General features: G+C 47.8%; 1 protein-coding gene across 2 annotated transcripts in view; it reads right to left on the reverse strand.

The window, feature by feature from the left end:
• Positions 1–19,399, reverse strand: part of TRAPPC8 (trafficking protein particle complex subunit 8) — a 140,125-nt gene extending 120,726 nt beyond the window's left edge. For both annotated transcript variants that reach the window (XM_073583714.1, XM_073583713.1), the window contains exons 1-2: positions 19,061–19,399; positions 17,343–17,537 (exon numbers count right to left, since the gene is read on the reverse strand). In XM_073583714.1, coding sequence (XP_073439815.1) covers positions 17,343–17,537; positions 19,061–19,217 — 352 coding nt within the window. In that variant the 5' untranslated portion in view covers positions 19,218–19,399. The remainder of the gene's footprint in view (positions 1–17,342; positions 17,538–19,060) is intronic.
• Positions 19,400–19,685: the final 286 nt, after the last annotated feature.

Raw genomic sequence — 19,685 nt, forward strand, 5'->3', positions numbered from 1 at the left:
TTATTTTCATTGTGTGATGGGAGGAAAAATCTATTTTAAGTGGCTATAACCCATTGAGCTTGAATATGGTCAGGTACAGTCGCTATGCTGAAGATTTATTCATGTTTTCTGGTTTTGTGGCCACTGTACAAGACTACATATTTTATCTGCATTATATGCAATTTACATTTTACAGCGGCTTGTCCTGATGTTACAGCCCAAGTCCTAGATATTAAGTTACAAGGAAACAACTGCTCAGGTATTGTTCACACTATGCTATACAGAAAGAAAATCTCTGGCAATATTGTTCTCCAGGCTTCTGGTTGTCATCCCAGTCACACCACTAACGCAATTCCCTTTGGTGAACTACTACGGACTAAGCGTATCTGCTCTGATGGCGGCATTTTTGCTACTGAGCATGTGCAAGGTTATCAGAAACAGATTTATTAGTAGGCGATAAAACCAGAGGTTAATTTAATAAAGCTTATGCCAAAATAAACTTTAAATCCTGGGAAGAAATCACTGAGCAAAACAGAGGGATCTTTGGTACTTACCGTAAAATCTCTTTCTTGGAGCCTTCAGTGGGGGACACAGGTTACCATGGGTGTATGCTGCTGACGCTAGAAGGCTGACACTATGCAAATAAGAAAAAATTAGCTCCTCCCCAGCAGTATACACCTACAAACAGGCCCAAATTACCTCAGTTGGTGCAAAAGCAGTATTAGGAGCAACAGTAAGAACTCAACCTATGTACCAACCAAAACAACGGCACATTGGCCAACACGGTACAACATTAAGGGAGGGTGCTGTGTCCCCCAGTGAAGGCTCCAAGAGAGATTTTACGGTAAGTACCAAAAATCCCTCTCTCACTTCATTGGGGGACATAGGTTACCATGGGGCGTCCAAAAGCTGTCCCAAGGGTGGGAAATAAATGTTGAGAGAGAGGTACTTAGGTCGGCTGGTGGGAGACAGCCACCTGCAGTATCTTCCTACCCAAACCTGTATCAGCAGAGGCGTGAGTATCTACCTTGAAAAATCTCACGAAAGTATGGAGGGAAGACCAGGTAGCAGCCTTACAAACTTGCAAGGCCGAAGCCTGGTGACCAACAGCCAAGGAAGCTCCCACAGCCCGGGTAGAATGAGCCCTCACCCCCGGAGGAGGCTGTTTGTCCTGGACGCGGTATGCCTCCAGAACCGCTGAACTAATCCAAAGGGCAATGGTGGATTTGGAGGCTGGAAACCCTTTCCGACAACCTTCAGATACGACAAACAGGGAATCGGACTGACGGAAGGAAGCAGTCCTAGCAAGGTAGTCTCGAATAGCCCTGACCCAAGTCCAACTTGTGGAGGGATCTCTCCAAGGGATGAGTTGGAGAGGGACACAGAGAGGGGAGGACAATATCCTCATTCATGTGAAAGGCAGAGACTACCTTTGGTAGAAAGGCAGGAAGCGGTCTGAGGACTACCTTATTCTGGTGCAAAACTAGGAAAGGAGAACGGCAGGACAATGCTGCCAACTCTGAGACCCTCCTAATAGAGGTGATGGCGACCAGGAAGGCGACCTTCCACGAGAGGAGGGAAAAAGAATTATCCTGAATCGGCTCAAAGGGCGCACGCTGGAGGGCGCTCAAAACAAGATTTAGATCCCATAGGTCGACCGGAGACTGGTAAGGAGGCGATATATGAGCGATGCCCTGAAGAAAAAAGTCTTCACCTGGGGAAGAGAAGCCAGATCCTTTTGGAAGAGGATAGCCAGAGCGGACACCTGACCCTTTAAAGGTACTGAGGGAAAGGCTGGAGTCGAGACCCGACTGTAGAAAACCAAGAACGGAGGGAAGAGAAAAGGTCATAGCAAACAAACTGTTGACCTCGCACCACCGAAAGAAGGCTTTCCAACATCTGTGATAGATGCGTGATGACGCTGGCTTCCTTGCCTTAATCATAGTCTGGATGACCTTGTGGGAAAAACCTGCGTCCCTTAGGACCACAGCCTCAACGGCCATGCCATTAAATTCAGAGACCGAGAATTCGGGTGAAAAGGAGCCCTTGCAATAGGTCTGGGTGGTCTGGATTCCTCCAGGGAACGTCCGAGAGCATGTTCACTAGCTCCGCATACCAGGCCCTCTGTGGCCAATCTGGAGCTATTAACAGGACGGGACCCCTTCTGCCTTTATCTTTTTCACGATTTTTGGAATAAGAGGAAGAGGTGGGAACAGATAAGGCATGCGAAATTGGGACCACAGGATCACAAGTGCGTCGCAACCGACGGCCATCGGATCCCGAGATCTGGCTATGAACTGGTGAACATTGTGGTTTGTTCGAGATGACATGAGGTCGACATCAAGAACACCCCACCTCAGACAAATTTGGTGGAAGACAGACACTAAGCAAAAACTGAGGTAATTTGGGCCTGTCGGTAGGTGTATACTGCTGAGGAGGAGCTAACTTTCTTATTTGCATAGTGTCAGCCTCCTAGCGACAGCAGCATACACCCATGGTAACCTGTGTCCCCAATGAAGTGCGAAAGAAAAAGACATTAGCAAAAACACAGCTTCCATTCTGATATGTCACCTTTCAGTACATACTAGTGTGCAAGCTAAAGTTTTACATATATTATACACACACATATATATTCAGAATGGATGTAGATGTGTGGCCAAAAGAGGAGATATGTTAACACCCAGTTTTTTAGTGAATAATCCATCAATAGAACTTAGTGGTCCCACAAAAGGTTTCTTTTGCATTAGCACATTTTCCTTTTTGTAGTTTGTAATATTTAAAAGCTGGAAATATACATATATTTTTGGGGGGCTAAAATACAAAGGAAATGTGTCATCTTTAACTTTAGATCTTTTAGAGATCATTTCATCTTCAACTTGCTAACTGTTCACAATATCAGTAATTTTGACTAAAAATGTCCAAACTTTTACCTGCCACTGTGCATAATGTATATTAAAGGTGTATTTCCAACTGACGGGTGCAGGTCCAATTTACGGGAACTTTATCATTTAGGTAATTAGGGGCTGGCTGTGTATCTTCGCAGTCTCCATATACTTTGGCAATACACGCACGCAGCTCTTTTCATTGAAGGCTATGGAAGAGTGGAGAATACTGAGGAGCCCTACGTCCCTTACATGGGAACACTTATGGAAGCTCTCTGGGTAATGGCTTCCATATCCTGCACGATACCAGTGTTCGCTAACTGCATTAAATTACATTATTTGTGGCTAATCTCCACTTGCTCGTTACAACAGTAAGAGGAGTTGGGATGCCATAAAACTTTGTTTCAAGCACTCCTTTCATACGACTGCTTCCAGGGCACCAATCCATAAAAAAGGTCTTAAAAGGAACTTTCCAGGACCTTTTCAAAATTTGCTAGATTGAAGGGGGTCTTTTGAAACTGAAGAAATAAGGGATTGTTAGCGCTCCGAGCCAATCAGTCATTTGATCAATGAGATCACTTCTAATACCAGGAAGAGACAACAAAAGGTGTTCAGGGTGGCAAGTAATTCTTTCTTGCTTTTATAAAATTTTGTCTCTTGCATCCTTTCAAGCTACACTATGCCCAACACACTGTATATACACAGTAGGTGCTTCTGTATACACAGAGGTTTGCATCTACCATGTAGTGCTGCATGGAGGCAGTTTTTTATAGCGGCAATCTAGTCTTACATAATTGACTAATACTGCACTTAAATTTTAATCTTATGCTGGGAACAGGAGACAAAAAAAAAAAAAAAAAATAAAAAAAAAAGGAGCATTTGGCAATGACTTCCACTACAGATGGTAAAGCCAAGACAACAGCTTGGTTTGTCTGATGAGACTCAGGTAAAAAAAGGTTTGAGAAGCCCTGAAGAAGCGAAATGACCACTTTCTTCAGAAAACTTAGTTTGCATTGATGCAACATTAAAACGTGGCAAATGGTACAAGGGCTGCTTTGTTACAGGAAAGTGTCTACAATGAACGATCCTTTAATATGCTTTAGCATTAAATGCTCAAGAAGACGCATTATTGTAAACCTAAAGACTTACCAAATCCAAATGGTGCGAAAAAAAATATAAAAGTATTAAGCATAATATGGGTACAAGTGATAGAGTACATATAAAAACAAGCAAAAATGGATATTAGCAGGGTGCAGTAAGAGGCAGCATTCAGCCATCATGAGTTTTAACACAGATGGCATCCATGTGCTGCCAGTTACATCAGACATCCATTTATTGGTCTGTGAAATGGACCAAACCCAGACATGTCTCCTGTGGATTGTGCCATGGATGTTATTTGTCCACAGAAAAAAAAAAAAACAACCTGACAGAATACATACGTGAATGCGACCCAAGCCCTCAAAAAGCGCAGTTACTTACCGTCAACGGTATTTCTCTGAGCCCATGACGGCACCACGGAGAGAGGGGATCCGCCCCACGGGGACAGGAAACCTACAGATAAAAAGGCGGTACCTCTCTCCCGCATCAGTTGCTTTACAGAGCATCAAAAGGAACTTCAGCCTAGTACTAACACAATAACTTAAAGAAACAAAACAATTTCTATCATTAAACTGCGTAGAGGAGACACCAAGACTATTTTCTTAGACTATTTACAATAAGTGCGCACCCACACGTGTAGGGAGGGAATATACGGGTGCCGTCATGGGCTCAGAGAAATACCGTTAACGGTAAGTAACTACGCTTTTCTTTCCCCCATGATGGCACCACGGAGAGAACTGCAGAGAATATCTGTTGGGGGGGAGGGGGGACCACTGCCTCTAGCACCCTTCCACCAAAGGTTAGATCTGAGGAGGTGGCTAGGTCCAGCCGATAGTGGTTAAAGAAAGTCGAAGGAGAGGACCAAGTAGTGGCTCTACATATCTGCTCAATGGAGACGCATGCTCTCTCTGCCCAGGAAGTGGACACCGCTCTTGTAGAATGGGCTGTTAATCTGTCTGGGATGTCCACACCCTGCGACAAGTATGACAAGGTGATGGGATCTCTTATCCATCTTGCTAGCGTGCTCTTTGTTTCCCCTGGAAGCACACAAAGAGACCTATCCTTCCTACACTCCCTGGTGGCCGCTAGGTGTTCTATTAAGGCATCTCCTGACATCTAATGTGTGTAGAGCTTCTTCTCCCTTGTTTTTGGGATTGGGGCAAAAGGAGGGGAGGGACATTTCCTGGGTTCTGTGGAATCGGGATGCTACCTTCAGTAGGTAGGCCGGGTCTATTCTAAGTATCACCCTGTCATCCAGAATCTGTGTAAACGGAAGGAAGGCTGACAGGGCCTGGATGTCACTAATTCTACGGGCCAATGTGAGGGCTATCAAGAGGGAGGTCTTGAGAGATGTTAATTTTAGCGGTGCTTCTTGCAAAGGCTCAAAGGGAGGCTTGGTCAGTGCTGACAGCACCAAGTTTAGATCCCAGGGAGGAGTGTTTAGAGAGGGCATGGGCCCAGATCTACCTGCTGCCTTAATGAACCTGGACACCCAACGGTTCCCTGCCAAGTCATAGTTGTATAGGGCCCCAAGGGCCGCCACCTGAACCTTCAATGTGCTGGTAGCCAGTCCTTGTTCTAGCCCTTTTTGCAGGAACTCTAGAATGTTAGATAGGGGTACATTCCCACCCGAGCCTGCCCCTGATACCGAAAGGAACTTCCTCCAGATCCTACTGTACAATCTGGTGGTTACTGGTTTTCTGCTCTGTAGGAGAGTAGATACTAAATTTTGGGAGAAGCCCCTGTTGTTTAACAGAGCCCTTTCAAATTCCAGGCCGTCATATGTAGTTTCTCCACCTGCGGGTGAAGTACTGGCCCTTGTGAGAGTAAGTCCGGGACATCCGGGAGGACCCAAGGGTCGGAGATGGACATTCTCCTCAGCCAAGAGAACCAAGTCCTTCTTGGCCAGAAGGGAGCTATTAAGATCCTCCCGAATCTACCTCAGAACTGATGGAATTAAGGCTATTGGTGGGAATGCATATGCAAGGGGAAAGTGCCAGGGGATCATAAGGGCGTCCATGGCTATTGGGTTCCCGGATGGGTCTATGGAGCAGAAGGTTTTCACCTTCCGATTCGTCTTGTTGGCAAATAGGTCTATGTTGGGTCCACCCACAGCTTCGTGGTCTGATTGAAAATTCCCTGGTTCAACTCCCACTCGCCCTGTCTCAGTTGTGTGCGACTTCGGAAGTCCGCCTTCACATTGTCTGACCCTTTTATGTGTAATGCTGTCAGTGAGCCTAGGTTCCCCTCTGCAACCTGGAAAATTGACTGTCACCTCCATAAGGGTACGGGATCTCGTGCCCCACTGATGATTCAAGTAGGCGACTACTGTGCTGTTGTCCGAGAACACTCTCACGTGGTGGGACCTGAGGAAGTTTAGAAAATACAGGAGGGCAAGCTTCACGGCTAACAGCTCCTTCATATTCGAGGAGGCTGCCTTTTCGTCCTCTGTCCAGACTCCTTGTGCTACCTGGTTGTCCAAGTGAGTCCCCCCATCCCCTGGGGCTTGCATCTGTAGTAAGGATCTGAGAGACCGGTATCACCCAAGGGACCCCCCTGGATAGGTTGGATGGTTCCATCCACGACTGTAGTGAGTGAGCTGTTACGGGTGAAATGTCTAACCGCCCTTCTAAATTTCCGTGAAGAGAAATTTCTTCCGCTAGTTTCTCCCACTGGAGATCTCTTGTATGAGCTTGGGCCCACTGAACGGCTGGTAGGCAGGCTGTCATTGAGCCGAGCAGGGACATGGCCTTCCTGAGTGTCATTGCTCCTGCTGCTAGCCGCTGTATGTGTAGCGTTTTCCCCTCCGGCAGACGACACTCTTGTCTGAGGTAATCTATGGTTATACCCAAATATTCTTGTATTTGGCTCGGAATCAACTGAGATTTTGTCAGGTTTAGTAACCAACCTAGGTTGGACAATGATTCTGGTTCAACTGGTCTCTGCAATGAGAGGGGGAGTTGCCTATCACTAAGAAGTCGTCCAAGTATGGAACTATCAGGACGTCCCGCTCTCAAGTGTGCCATGACCTCTGCTATGATCTTTGTAAATACTCTCGGGGCGACGGCCAGCCCGAATGGGTGAGCTTTGAATTGATAATGCTTTATTTCTCCCCCTATGGTGACTGCTATTCTGAGGAAACGGCGGTAGTCCGTGTGTATGGGGACGTGATAGTGCACGTCTTTTAAGTCGATTACAGTCATGTAACAAGATGGAAACAGCATCTTTACTGCAGATTTTATTGTTTCCATTTTGAATGGAGGAATCACTAGGCATTTGTTCAATCTTTTCAGGTTCACTATTGTCCTGAATGTCCCATCTGGTTTCTTCTGCAGGAAGATAGGGGAATAGAAGCCTTCTTTTTCTTGGTGGGGAACCACCTGCAGTACCAATTTCTCCACCAGGGTCTGAATCTCCTGTTGTACTGTCGCTTGCTCTTCTATCGACTGCCTCTGTGGGGTCACTACGAAAGAAGGTTTGGGTGAGGTGTCAAATTTTAATTTGAGGCCTGTTTTAACGATGCTTAGAATCCAGGAACTGCTTGATATCTTTTCCCAGGTTGGGAAGAAGAGGCCCAATCTTACCCCCACCTGGGAGACACATTCATTGGGGTTGCTTTTTGTCTGCCGGCTTCCTGAAAATGAACCCCTTCCCTTTGCCTCTTCTGTCTTCCCACTTATCCTGGGAGCTTTTGGGCGGCTTCCTCTGTATAAATTTCTTGCTCCGAAAGAGTTTGAAGGGGTAATTGGATGGGTTAGGGAAAGACTTCTTTTTGTCCCCTGCTTCCTCAAGTATATCGTCCAGTGTGGGCCCGAAAAGGAATTCCCCTTCACAGGGAATGGAGCACAGTTCTGTTTTCGTTCGCAGGTCTCCCGTCCAGCACTTGAGCCACAGCGCCTTCTGGCTGCGTTCGAGAATGAGGCTGCCCTGGCTGTCATCCTGATCGAATCCACGGATGCGTCCGCCAGAAACGCCGCCGCCCCTCTCATTAACGAGACGGAGTATAGGATTGCTCCCCTTGGGGTTTTGTTCTTTAGTTGGTCGTCCAACTGATCCAGCCACACCATCAGGGCTCTAGCTGTGCAGTTGGCGGCTATAGCGGGTTTTAGTCCTCCTCCGGCTGCCTCCCAAGCTCCTTTTAGGAATGTATCCGCTTTTTTGGCCATGGGGTCTTTCAGCGTCCCCATGTCCTCAAAGGGCAGAGAGAATTTTTTTGAGGCCTTTGCTATGGCCACATCCACCTTCGGTGCTTTGTCCCAAAACGAGCAGCATGGCTCCTCAAAAGGATATTTCCTTTTTGGTGCTAGGAGGCCCTTTTTTTATCGCCTATTCCACTCCCTCTGTATAAGCGCCTGGATTTTATCATTCATGAGAAATGATCTCCTCTTCTTCTGCTCTAACCTGCTGAACATAGCATCCTGAATGGTTCTTTTGGGCCTGGTGTCCACTAGCCCCATAATGGTTCTGATTGCCTTTATTAGGTTGTCCGTTTTCTCTATAGGGAAACAGCTGCAACCCTCTTCCGCAGAGGACGAGGAGTCGGATGATGTGCTATCTGTGCCTGACGAAGATTCGCTCTCCCTATCACTATGGTCTGACTCACGCTCCTTTCTTTTAGGCTTCTTATGCTTTTTCCCTGAAGGGTTTTGAAGGTGTTTTCTACTTGGTGGACAATTAGGGTTCTAAGGTCAGAAGCGAACCCTGGGGAGTCCTTGCATATTGTATTTTCAATGCAGGATTGGCAGAGCCTTTTCCCCCATGCTGTGGGGAGCCCCTCCTTGCAAAGTGGGCAAATCTTGTGGTTGGCCTTCTGCGTGCACTTCCTCCCCTATAAGAGGAGGACAGGCCCTAGTTACAGTATATACGTTCACGTAGTCCACTTACCAACCAGACCGAAGAAGGATACCGAATCAGAAGTGGGCCCCGGCTCTGCTTGCGGTTTGTCTTTTGGGACCCCTGTCCCACCGGACTCTCTGCTGCGTCGGGACTCCGAGCGGCTGCTGCTGCTGCTGTCACTGTGCCTGGTCCTTTTGCATCCTTCTTGTGGTGCTGCTGCGGTGATTTCCGCGTTTGCTGCTGGTGTCCTGTGTCAGAGGCCACGTCTAGCAGCTGTTGCGCTTCTGGAGGCTCAGAGCTCATGGTGTCAGAAACAGACGGCGCTGTTCCCCCTGCGCGCTTTTAATCAAGCGGGGGGGGGGGGGGGGTGCTTTTCTTTTTTTACCCCCAGGGTGAGCGACACCTGTGCATCTCCAATGGGCCTCCCAGAGATGCTTTGCGCCGCCCATGTCATCCGGTGGCGCCCACCCCCCGAGCGCACGTGCTGGCCCGGCCTACCCAGAGATGCCTTGCGACATGTGAAGTCGTTCAGGCCAAGCTCCGCCCTGCGCACTGTCGCCGCCCCCGGCTCCCAGTAATGCATTGTGCTGAGGCTGGCGGCATCTCCTCAAGCTGCCTGCTGACACTCTCCAACCCCGGTACCTGCTCCGGGGCCCGCTGACCTCAGCGGTGGCGCCTCGTGTAACCGCCCCAGCCGGGACAGGATGCTCCCGCTGTCATCCTCCAGACTGGTCGGCCCCGGATCCGATGGTAAGTCTGTAGGTACTCTATGGGGACAGGAAACCAACTGATGCGGTAGAAGGGTACCGCCTTTTTATCTGTAGGTTTCCTGTCCCCGTGGGGCGGATCCCCTCTCTCCGTGGTGCCGTCATGGGGGAAAGAGAAAATGGTTAAAGACATTTACACAGATCTGTCACACTGTTAAAATACGCATTTGGAGTAGGAGTTGGTAAAACGCATATGCCGAATGGATCCCCATTGCACCAAGTGTAGGTGTTAGGCGTCGGGTTCTGGTCACTGCACAGCAGGAATCCCAAGCCTTGCATTCGGCAGTCTCCCATTTCTCTCCGGCTGCACAGCAGACTCGTCGATCCAGGTGCTCTGCTCAGACCAGCTCTGTAGGTTTAGTTGCTGCTATCACCTCTGGTCCAGCTATAGCAACGCAGGCTGGTCAGCAGTGAGCTACTCCAGGGACTAAGTCCTCCTTTCGGTCCACTGAGCATGCCCGTGGGACGATCTCTCATTGGAGATCAGAGGTCACATGCTCAGGTCCTTCTCCAGCTCGGATTGGACCATCAGGAAGGTCCCAGAAGGATGCTGCTATAAAAGAGTCGCATGGCCGCACGGCCATGCGCTAGTATAGACAAAGATTAGATGCATGTGTTGTGCAGCCCAGCCTGTCAAGCGCCCAGGTCTAGGTGTAGGTAGAGGCCGAGTCAGAGACTAGAATCAGTGTCCACCGCTGGCTCTACACACCACGATGCACGTGCTCGACACTTCTCCAAGGTCAGCAGCTATAGTGGTGTCTGCAAGTGCGACGCCACGTGCTCAGAAGGTCTAGAGGGACTCTGACCACGTGTCCTTGGGGCAGAGTTCCGTGACCACATTCTGAGCGCCCCTTTGCCGAGCTCTGGGAGTGCTAACAGACTCCAGCATTTAAGTTTCGCGGTACTGCGGCTCTGTGACGTAACAGAGACCGCTCCTGTTCACACCGGGTGACGGTAACCCGCGTATGACCTTTGTATACCACTATATACATCCGCCATTACTAAGCAACAGTTTACCACCTCTGCTATACATCCGCCATTACTAAGCAACAGTTTACCACCTCTGCACGGTGGACCCCGGGCTGTGAACACACCTGCGATCATTATTTGGTGTGTTCCGCCAGCCCGTAACAGTAGGAGACCAAGGAGTGCAAGGCCAGTATTTGCCTCTATTCTTACAGGACACAAATGTTGCAAATTTCCAGAAGGAAGATGCACTGCATTTTACTGTACAAGCATTATGCAGGACATTGTTAGTAAGCTCATGCTGTGGAGACAGCCATGTGTAAAGTGACTAGCATAGTAGATTTCACATCCACATTTCAGTTTATGCTGCAGATTTCACCTTTTGCAAGGTACAATTTTGAAAACAATATATGATAAATATGGCTGCGGTTTTGCCATCTGAGATCCCCAGTGGAAAGCTCTTTGGGAATGCCCTCTTAGGTTATTTTCTTACTGTTGTAGAATTGCTGTGCTTGGCTTATACAGGTGGATACAGTACTAATACACCCATACAACCCCAAAGACTAATTTTGCACACTACACTTTTTTGGTATGGGGATGTCAGTGTGAATCATATGTGGCACAAGTCACAAAACTCTTTAGGGAAGGCCTCGGATGCATACCCCCCACAAAGGAAAAGGGGATACTAAGCTGTAAATATAGGTGTAAAAACTCCTACAAAACTGTAAATATTGTGCAAGCCTTGGTCTCACCATCATAAAACATTAAACAGTTACAAAGGAAGTAGAAACAAACAAAACTCTTCAAAAAAAATACAACAGTCAGCTATGACGGATACATAAAACGTCACCAACATTGACGAAGCGGTAAACAGACGGTAAGGCCTCTTTCACACTTCAGTTTTTTGCATCAGTCAAAATCCGCCAAAAGGACGGATGGCGGATCCGTTTTAGTACTGATGACAATGGATGCCACCTGTCCGTTTTTTTTGACGGATCCGACAAATGAAGAATTTTTAAAGGAAGAGACAGAGAGACAGAGAGACAGAGAGACAGAGAGACAGAGAGACAGAGAGACAGAGAGACAGAGAGACAGAGAGACAGAGAGACAGAGAGACAGAGAGACAGAGAGACAGAGAGACAGAGAGACAGAGAGACAGAGAGACAGATTTTTTTGTTTTGTCCGGCACCCAGAAAGAATTTCGGGTTAAATGAGTGTCTGGAGGATCCGCCAGAGAAAAAAACGTTGCAAGCTCCGTTTTGAAATCTTTGAGGATGGTGACGGACAGCAACTTTTGGCGGATCCGCAAAAAAAACGGATGCAACGGACGGCAATCCGTCACAATCCGCCATTAATGCAAGTCAATGGGGAAAAAAACGGATCCTCAACACAAAATTGAGGATCTGTTTTTTTCAAATCCTAGCGGATTGTGACTGATTGTAAAAAACTGAAGTGTGAAAGAGGCCTAAGTAATACAAAGCATCACAAAGCCAAGTATATGGATGAATCAGCGTGCTTTAGGTCAAATAATCAAAGAAGCTGAAAATGACCGAAGTGTACATATCTGGATGCCAGATAACACTGGTACAAGAGTGACTCACAAACATCAATTGTCACAGGTGTGGGGCACAAATCAGGAAAAACACAGAAAGGAATGATCTTTTATCCCTGCAGCTTTGCAGCATTATCATAACAAAATTTGTGCTACATGTGGAATAGGCAAATTGGAGATATAAAAATGAACTTGTCACGAGATTCACGCTAACCAAACCTTGGGCATAATTGTAGCCAAGTTTTTCTCTCTTAAACACAGTGGCATTTTAGAGAGAACATAGTTTGAATAGTCAGATTCCAGCAAGAGACCCAACTAGTCCTGTGCCGTCGGCTGGCCTCTCCCTGCACGGCTTTAGATGATTAGCAGGTCTTTGCCATGTGAGTACATAGGACGAAACATTCCAATAATCTGGGGTGATGCAGGAAAAAGCTGGCCGGCCATGGCGCACTAGTCCGTTGTCTTCCTATAGTCCCAGACTGGCTCTGTAAACCATGTTGTTTCAGAAATGCCACAATGCTGCAGAGAGATAAACCTGGCTCCAATCGTGCTGCCGGTGAATAATTTATGCTGTCCGTGGTTTGGGCAGCATGAAACTAGTGACAGGTTCCACTTAAACATCTGCAGCACACTTGTTTTCCTGGGTGTGTGTTTTTTTTTGTTGCATGTGCACAGTTCACAAAACCGCATCTGCATGTTCTGTAATTTTCTGCGGATTTGCATTGAGGAGTCTGAATACAGCAGCATACATTTTTGTTTTGCATTTAATTATACTTTTGGTTAAAAAGAAAAAAAAAAAAAAAAAACTTCAAACATGAAATATACAAACCGAGGAACACCTCTAGGGCACCTGACATATAGCCCATGCAGTAAACCAGAATTAGCATCTGTTAAATTAATGGCTAAGACATGGTTTATTTTATTTATGTTTTAACAATACATTTTTATTGCTTCCCTCTGCATTTTGTGTTGTGTTACATACCCACAATAAGGTTTATCGCTGCAGAATTTTTACACCTATTATTTAAATTTGTTTATTTGCCTTTTTGTGTTCGTTTTTATTGCTGCGTTTTTTTGTTTCTTGTTAATGTGTCATGCATTACATAAAATTGCTTTTCTATTGATACTTCCTTTGAAAAAACTTTATGGATATACTTCTCAGGTGCAGATTATGTGCGTTTTTGATGCGTTTCCACTACAAAAAAAAACATGTTTTCTACCTGCAGATTTTCTGCTTCTAATGCAAGTCTATGTGGAAAATTCAAACAAAAAACTCGGTGTATGCGCAAGAGAAATTGACACTTGCGGATTTGAAACATGCACCGCAGGTCAGTTTATGCAGAATGATATAGAAGCACAGAGGGCAGGAGATTTCTACAAATCACATCCACTTTGCTGGAACTGTAAGACTCTGTTTTTGATGCAGCAAAAGTACCAGCAACAAAAACTCACCAAGAGCTCATTGTGGGATGATCGGGTTAATTTTACATCTTGATAAATACGACATAGCAATCCCACGTTTATTTTTTTATTGGAAGCAAATTGGGCAATGATTTACATTTTCATTTACTGGTATATTTTTAAAACTATTATTTTTTTTAATTGAAGCTGTGATTGTGCGATGATTGTGCGATGGCTTATACTATAGACTGGAATACTTAACTATTGCAATACATCTAATATATACTTACCTTGTAATGTCTTAACATCCTGTTCCGCCCAGATGTGTCCGGATCCCAGAATTCCAAGCGGCGGAAATTCACCGACCGCCATACTGGGACACCCAAGTAATGGGTGTCTCAATATGGAAACTGCTGGTGGTACCAGCCTCTTGCACGGTACCACCAACGGAACACCATCGCACCACACACACAAACACTGTATATGCCGTATGCAACAAACACACACACTGTATATGCCGTATGCAGTCTCTTTTGCGGTACCACCAGTGGAACACTGTAGCGAACACGCCGCCGGGATCAGCCGAATGATTCACTGACCGCCGCCATCTTTGTACAGGAGGAGCGTATGCGCAGTTTTAATGTGACCACCGCTATCTGTCTGCACAGGTGCAGTGAATCATTCGGCTGATCCCGGCGGCAGATGCACGACGTGTCTACAGGCAGAGGAAGCCGGTCACATTAAAGGAGTTTTCCCACGAACGAAAGTTCATTTTAAAAATTGTCTGTGACCACACGGAGCATACCACATCTCCTGGGCAGGGGAGGAAGCAAAAGACAATACTGACATTACAGCAGAGGATCACAGAGGTTTCATTTTGTGAGGTAAAATATTTCACTGACTGTTTTTAAACAATATTTTATCTCACAAAATGTATCCTCTGCGATCTCCTGCTGTAATGTCAGTATTGTCTCTGGCTTCCTCCCCTGCCCAGGAGCTGTGGTATGTTCTGTACATGGTCAGATACAGGGGTGAGAGAGACAGAGCACAGGGGGAGACAGCACATGAGAGGGGGAGACAGCACATGAGAGGAGAACACAGCAGACAAGGGGGATAGCACATGGGGTAGACAGATCAAAGAAGAGAGTACAGACGGGAGAAGTCAGCATATGGGGAAAGAGAGAGTGGATAGGTGGGTGAGCACATGGGGGGAAAGATTCTTAATGCTGCAAAGCCTGCCCCCATCGTGACATTACCGCTCTCCCAATGTGATAGCATCGGGCCTCCATCTAGTAGTAAATATTAGGTCTCGTATGAATGCCAGCCATAGGCTGGTTGTCACATGAGCAACATTACAGCAGGTAAGCAGGCCTTCAGCAGACCCATGGCTGCCACTGCAACACATCAGCCTGCAAATACATCAGTGATTGACAACAGCATTTCAGGGGTTAATGGCAGCCAGTGAAGTTCAATGCCACTTGCTATAGTCAAGAGTCAAAACCATATGCCAGGAACAATGAAGGCTCAGCTCCTGAGCCTGCATCAAAGATGGGAACCTGACATATGAAGTAATCAATAGGTCATATCAGGAATGGGTTATGAATGATTACAGAAAATATAAAATATTAAACATACACACATTTTATCTCTCTATCCATCTATCTAAAAAAAGCCCAATTATTATTATTTTTATTAAAGGGGTTGTCCACTACTTTAAATTAAACCCCCAATGTATCCCCCCCGGAGCTCCTAATGAATTCTGTAAATACCTTATGTTGCCAATACTGCCTGTGAGCGTCGCTATCCATGGCCGCTCACAGGCAGCACGTAACCCAGCACTGACGTAACGACAAGTGAAAAAATGGCAAACAGCACTTACAGGATCAGGGGGATGCACGCTCACAGTCCATAGACCCAGTCGGACAACAGGAATCCCAAAAAGAAAAAGAAGAGCAGCATCCAATCCAGGTGAGAATTATAGATTTATTCAGCCATGAAGAAATGCAACGTTTCAACCACCAAGTGGTCTTTTTCAAGCATGTAAAGCAGCATAGAGGGCGGTCTTATATAGGCCCAAATAGCCAATCAATGTCAGATAACCGCCCAATAGACAAAAAACAACAGTAATACATATAAAACATAATAACAGTGTATATAGAAAAATAATGTTACATATAAAACACCATTAAAAACACTAATAGAAATGACGCAATGTAGAGCTACATATAACTATTCACTTCTCTAAAGGAGCCAATCAACAAGTTGCATCCTCCGTTGTCCTAGCAACCCCCGACCAATATAGCACAAGCTAACAGCTAGTATTGTCAGTCACGATGCAAAGCCAATTGCATCATCTCCTTAAAATCGGCGCCAAAACCAAATGGCCTATAGCAGTTAACAACACAACCTCTGATTCCCAGCAAGGTTTCAGGTATGCTGGGAATCAGAGGTTATGTGTTGTTAACTGCTATAGGCCATTTGGTTTTGGCGCCGATTTTAAGGAGATGATGCAATTGGCTTTGCATCATGACTGACAATACTAGCTGTTAGCTTGTGCTATATTGGTCGGGGGTTGCTAGGACAACGGAGGATGCAACTTGTTGATTGGCTCCTTTAGAGAAGTGAATAGTTATATGTAGCTCTACATTGCGCCATTTCTATTAGTGTTTTTAATGGTGTTTTATATGTAACATTATTTTTCTATATACACTGTGTGTTATTATGTTTTATATGTATTACTGTTGTTTTTTGTCTATTGGGCGGTTATCTGACATTGATTGGCCATTTGGGCCTATATAAGACCGCCCTCTATGCTGCTTTATATGCTTGAAAAAGACCACTTGGTGGTTGAAACGTTGCATTTCTTCATGGCTGAATAAATCTATAATTCTCACCTGGATTGGATGCTGCTCTTTTTCTTTTTTTGTAACGACAAGTGAGGCATGCCTCAGCGCTGGGTCTCCAGGGTGGCTGCTGGGCTGTGGGCAGGGTTACGACCCGCGTCACACCCAGCATCCACCGCGCGCTCTCAATGAATGGGCGCGTGGTGTATGCCAGGTGTGACGCTGGGGATAACCCCTCCCACAGCCTGGCAGCCAGCGCGGAAGGAGGAAGAGGAACCCCCGGCTGTTGCCAGCACGTCAGTGGAAGCAAGAGCCGGTTGCAGCTGGGGATCACGTGCTGCCTGTGAGCGGCCAGCGATAGCGCCGCTCACAGGCAGTATAGGCAACATGAGGTATTTACAAAATTCATTAGGGGCCCTGGGGGGATACATTGGGGGGTTAATTTAAAGTAGTGGACAACCCCTTTAAGTGTCGTGAACAACAATATTGACGCAATAAAATGCCCCACAATAGGAAACTGGAAAAACTGACAAAATGCCCTAAGACCTCTTTCAGATTACATTTTTCATTCTCCATTTGATGCATATGCCGGAAAAGGCTCAGAGCATATCCCACACAAGGGTATAGGCATCAATTTAAAAACAATAAAAATAATTTTGTTTGGAAATGGATAGTCTACTACACTATCCCATACTATTATTTGCAGTATACTGACCGGTACTGGCCCTACAGAGGTCCCATTGGCCTCCTGTGGCTGAATTGTGCCCTATAGATAGGCCTAGTGGTGGGTTTTTAACAGTTCCACATCACAAGATTAGAGCAAGAATCGATTCCCTGCCTGCACTACATCCACTATAAGCCCACATGTCCAGATTCACCATTGGGCACTACAAAGCTCCCACTTGTGTAATACACATTAATATAGCAAAGTAAAAGAGAAATACATGACAATTACACGGCCAATAGATTCCAGAGGAGATTATTCTCCTGGAAAAGAAGAAAACACTTGTGTTCTTACCACTGATGTTCAGGTCATAATCTCCGGCAGTGATCACATTTGGGACTAATCCTTCTGCAGGTTGATTTGCGGCGACCACGTCATTCAGGAGTTTACGAACTGCTGCTTGCAGTGGAGGCTGCGGAACAATGCTGTTAACGACGATCTTCAGGTTCTTTATCACATGGAGCTGATTGTTGGGGTCCCGCATGTGAACTTGGGAAGGAAATCATAACAAATATAGTAAATATTATTAGTTTTATGGTGAGCACAAGACCATTTAAGAAAATTATAGCCTAGACAAAAAAAAAAAAAAAAAAAAACACATTTCCTGCTTACACAAGGATTTCTAGTTGCAAATTTATATTATTTTCTCAAACTAGTGGTTACGGCACAGGCATGGCAGCATGCACACTGCGCTCACAGGTCGTCTTCTCATCCGTTCTTATCCAATTCAAGTCCTGGTATATTTTAAGGGGTTTTTTTTTTTCTATGTGGGAGACATCAGTCAGTTTTCTGGGAAGCAAAAACGGTCCGAGATTCATCAGTGCTTGGGTCAGTCTTTACCGTCAGTGATTCAAATACACTTTATTCATGGATAGACCGTGTATGAGAAAGACGCGTCTGAATGAGGCCTAACGGTGCTATATTTTTCAATTCACTTTGGAGCGGTGCATTGGGGCTAATTTTTATGACAGAAGTAAATGGAGCACTGGGAACTTTGGGATCTGCGCTTTTGCAATGGGTCCAAGGTTGTAAATTTTGTTTAGATGTCCCCTTATATGTTGTTGTGCGATGGGAAATGCTTTATCTGTTAAACTGCCAGTGATGAAACGTGACAATCTACAAGGCTGCAAGTAAGTCTGCAGTTAACACTTAGGCCACTGACTGGCGCAGCAGCACATCACTAGCAGGTGGCAGACAGCAGAGGGCCACCAAGAGAGTAGCAATATGTTTTGTTGTCCTAAGGTAGTTAAATGGCGCACCGCAATGCCGTGGGGGACCGTCGACCAGGCACATCGCCACACCGTAGAGGGGAGGAGCCCGGCGACCAAGCGCACCGCCACACCGTGGGGGGGGGGGGGGGAAGAGCCCGGGCACCGCCACACCGTGGGGGGAGAGCCCGGCGACCAGGCGCACCGCCACGCCGTGGGGGGAGGGGGGGGAGAGAGCCCGGCGACCAGGCGCACCGCCACGCCATGGGGGGGGGGGGGGGAGAGCCCGGCAACCAGGCGCACCGCCACGCCATGGGGGGGGGGGGAGAGCCCGGCGACCAGGCGCACCGCCACGCCATGGGGGGAGAGCCCGGCGACCAGGCGCACCGCCACGCCGTGGGGGGAGGGGGGGGAGAGAGCCCGGCGACCAGGCGCACCGCCACGCCATGGGGGGGGGGGGGGGGGGGAGAGCCCGGCAACCAGGCGCACCGCCACGCCATGGGGGGGGGGGGGGGGAGAGCCCGGCGACCAGGCGCACCGCCACGCCGTGGGGGGGGGAGAGAGCCCGGCGACCAGGCGCACCGCCACGCCGTGTGTGGGGGGGGGGGTGGGGGAGAGCCCGGCGACCAGGCGCACCGCCACGCCGTGGGGGATCCCAGCACCCGGTCACACCGCCTCAGGGGCTGAGCCCGGACCCCTGCAGGACACCTAGACACACAGCTGCAGCGCTGGCCTCTCCCGTCGGACTATGACCCCACACCAGGGCTGTCAGTGACGGACGCTGCCGGACATCCCCGCACTCACCCTCCGTGCTGAGGCGGCAGAAGGGCCGGACCAGCTCGCAGAAGGATAACTGGTTCTTCCGGGCGAGCTTCTCGGCCTCGTCGCTGCAGAGGGCCGCCACCTGCGGGATGAACGAGTCCTGGAGGAACTCCTGCACGGAGAGCAGGCACTGCGCCATCCCGGCCTCCACACACTCTCACTGGGACGCGCTGTCGTTCGCCTCCGGTACAGCGCAACCTTCTCCGCCCTCCCTCGTCAGCCGGTCCCTGCTAGTCACGTGACTTCCGTGCCTGTCACCAGGGCAGTAGAGAGCGCGCTCCCGGGATATCCAGCGGCGCAGTCTCGCCACCGCGATGGGCGGAGCCAGCGTGAACGTGACGTCACTTTAAAGCGGCGCACTGTGATGGCGTCATCGAGTCTCTAACGGCAGTGCGGCGCAGAGTGCAGCGGCCCATGGGCTGGAGGTCCGGCGCTGCTGACCGATCTGCCGGCACCACAGCCATGACTCTCGGCTGCAGGGAACGTCCCCACATTGCACAGCCCTGTGAAGGTGTCGCACCTCGGATACAGGCTGCTGTGTTCTGTCACAGTGATAGCGATGACCTCTCCATAGAACAGACGGTCAGTGTGTGATCGGTGGGGTCCA

The sequence above is a fragment of the Dendrobates tinctorius genome, unplaced genomic scaffold, assembly GCF_039654945.1.
Source record: "Dendrobates tinctorius isolate UK_male_01 unplaced genomic scaffold, ASM3965494v1 ptg000081l, whole genome shotgun sequence".
NCBI classification, from domain to species: Eukaryota; Metazoa; Chordata; class Amphibia; order Anura; family Dendrobatidae; genus Dendrobates; species Dendrobates tinctorius.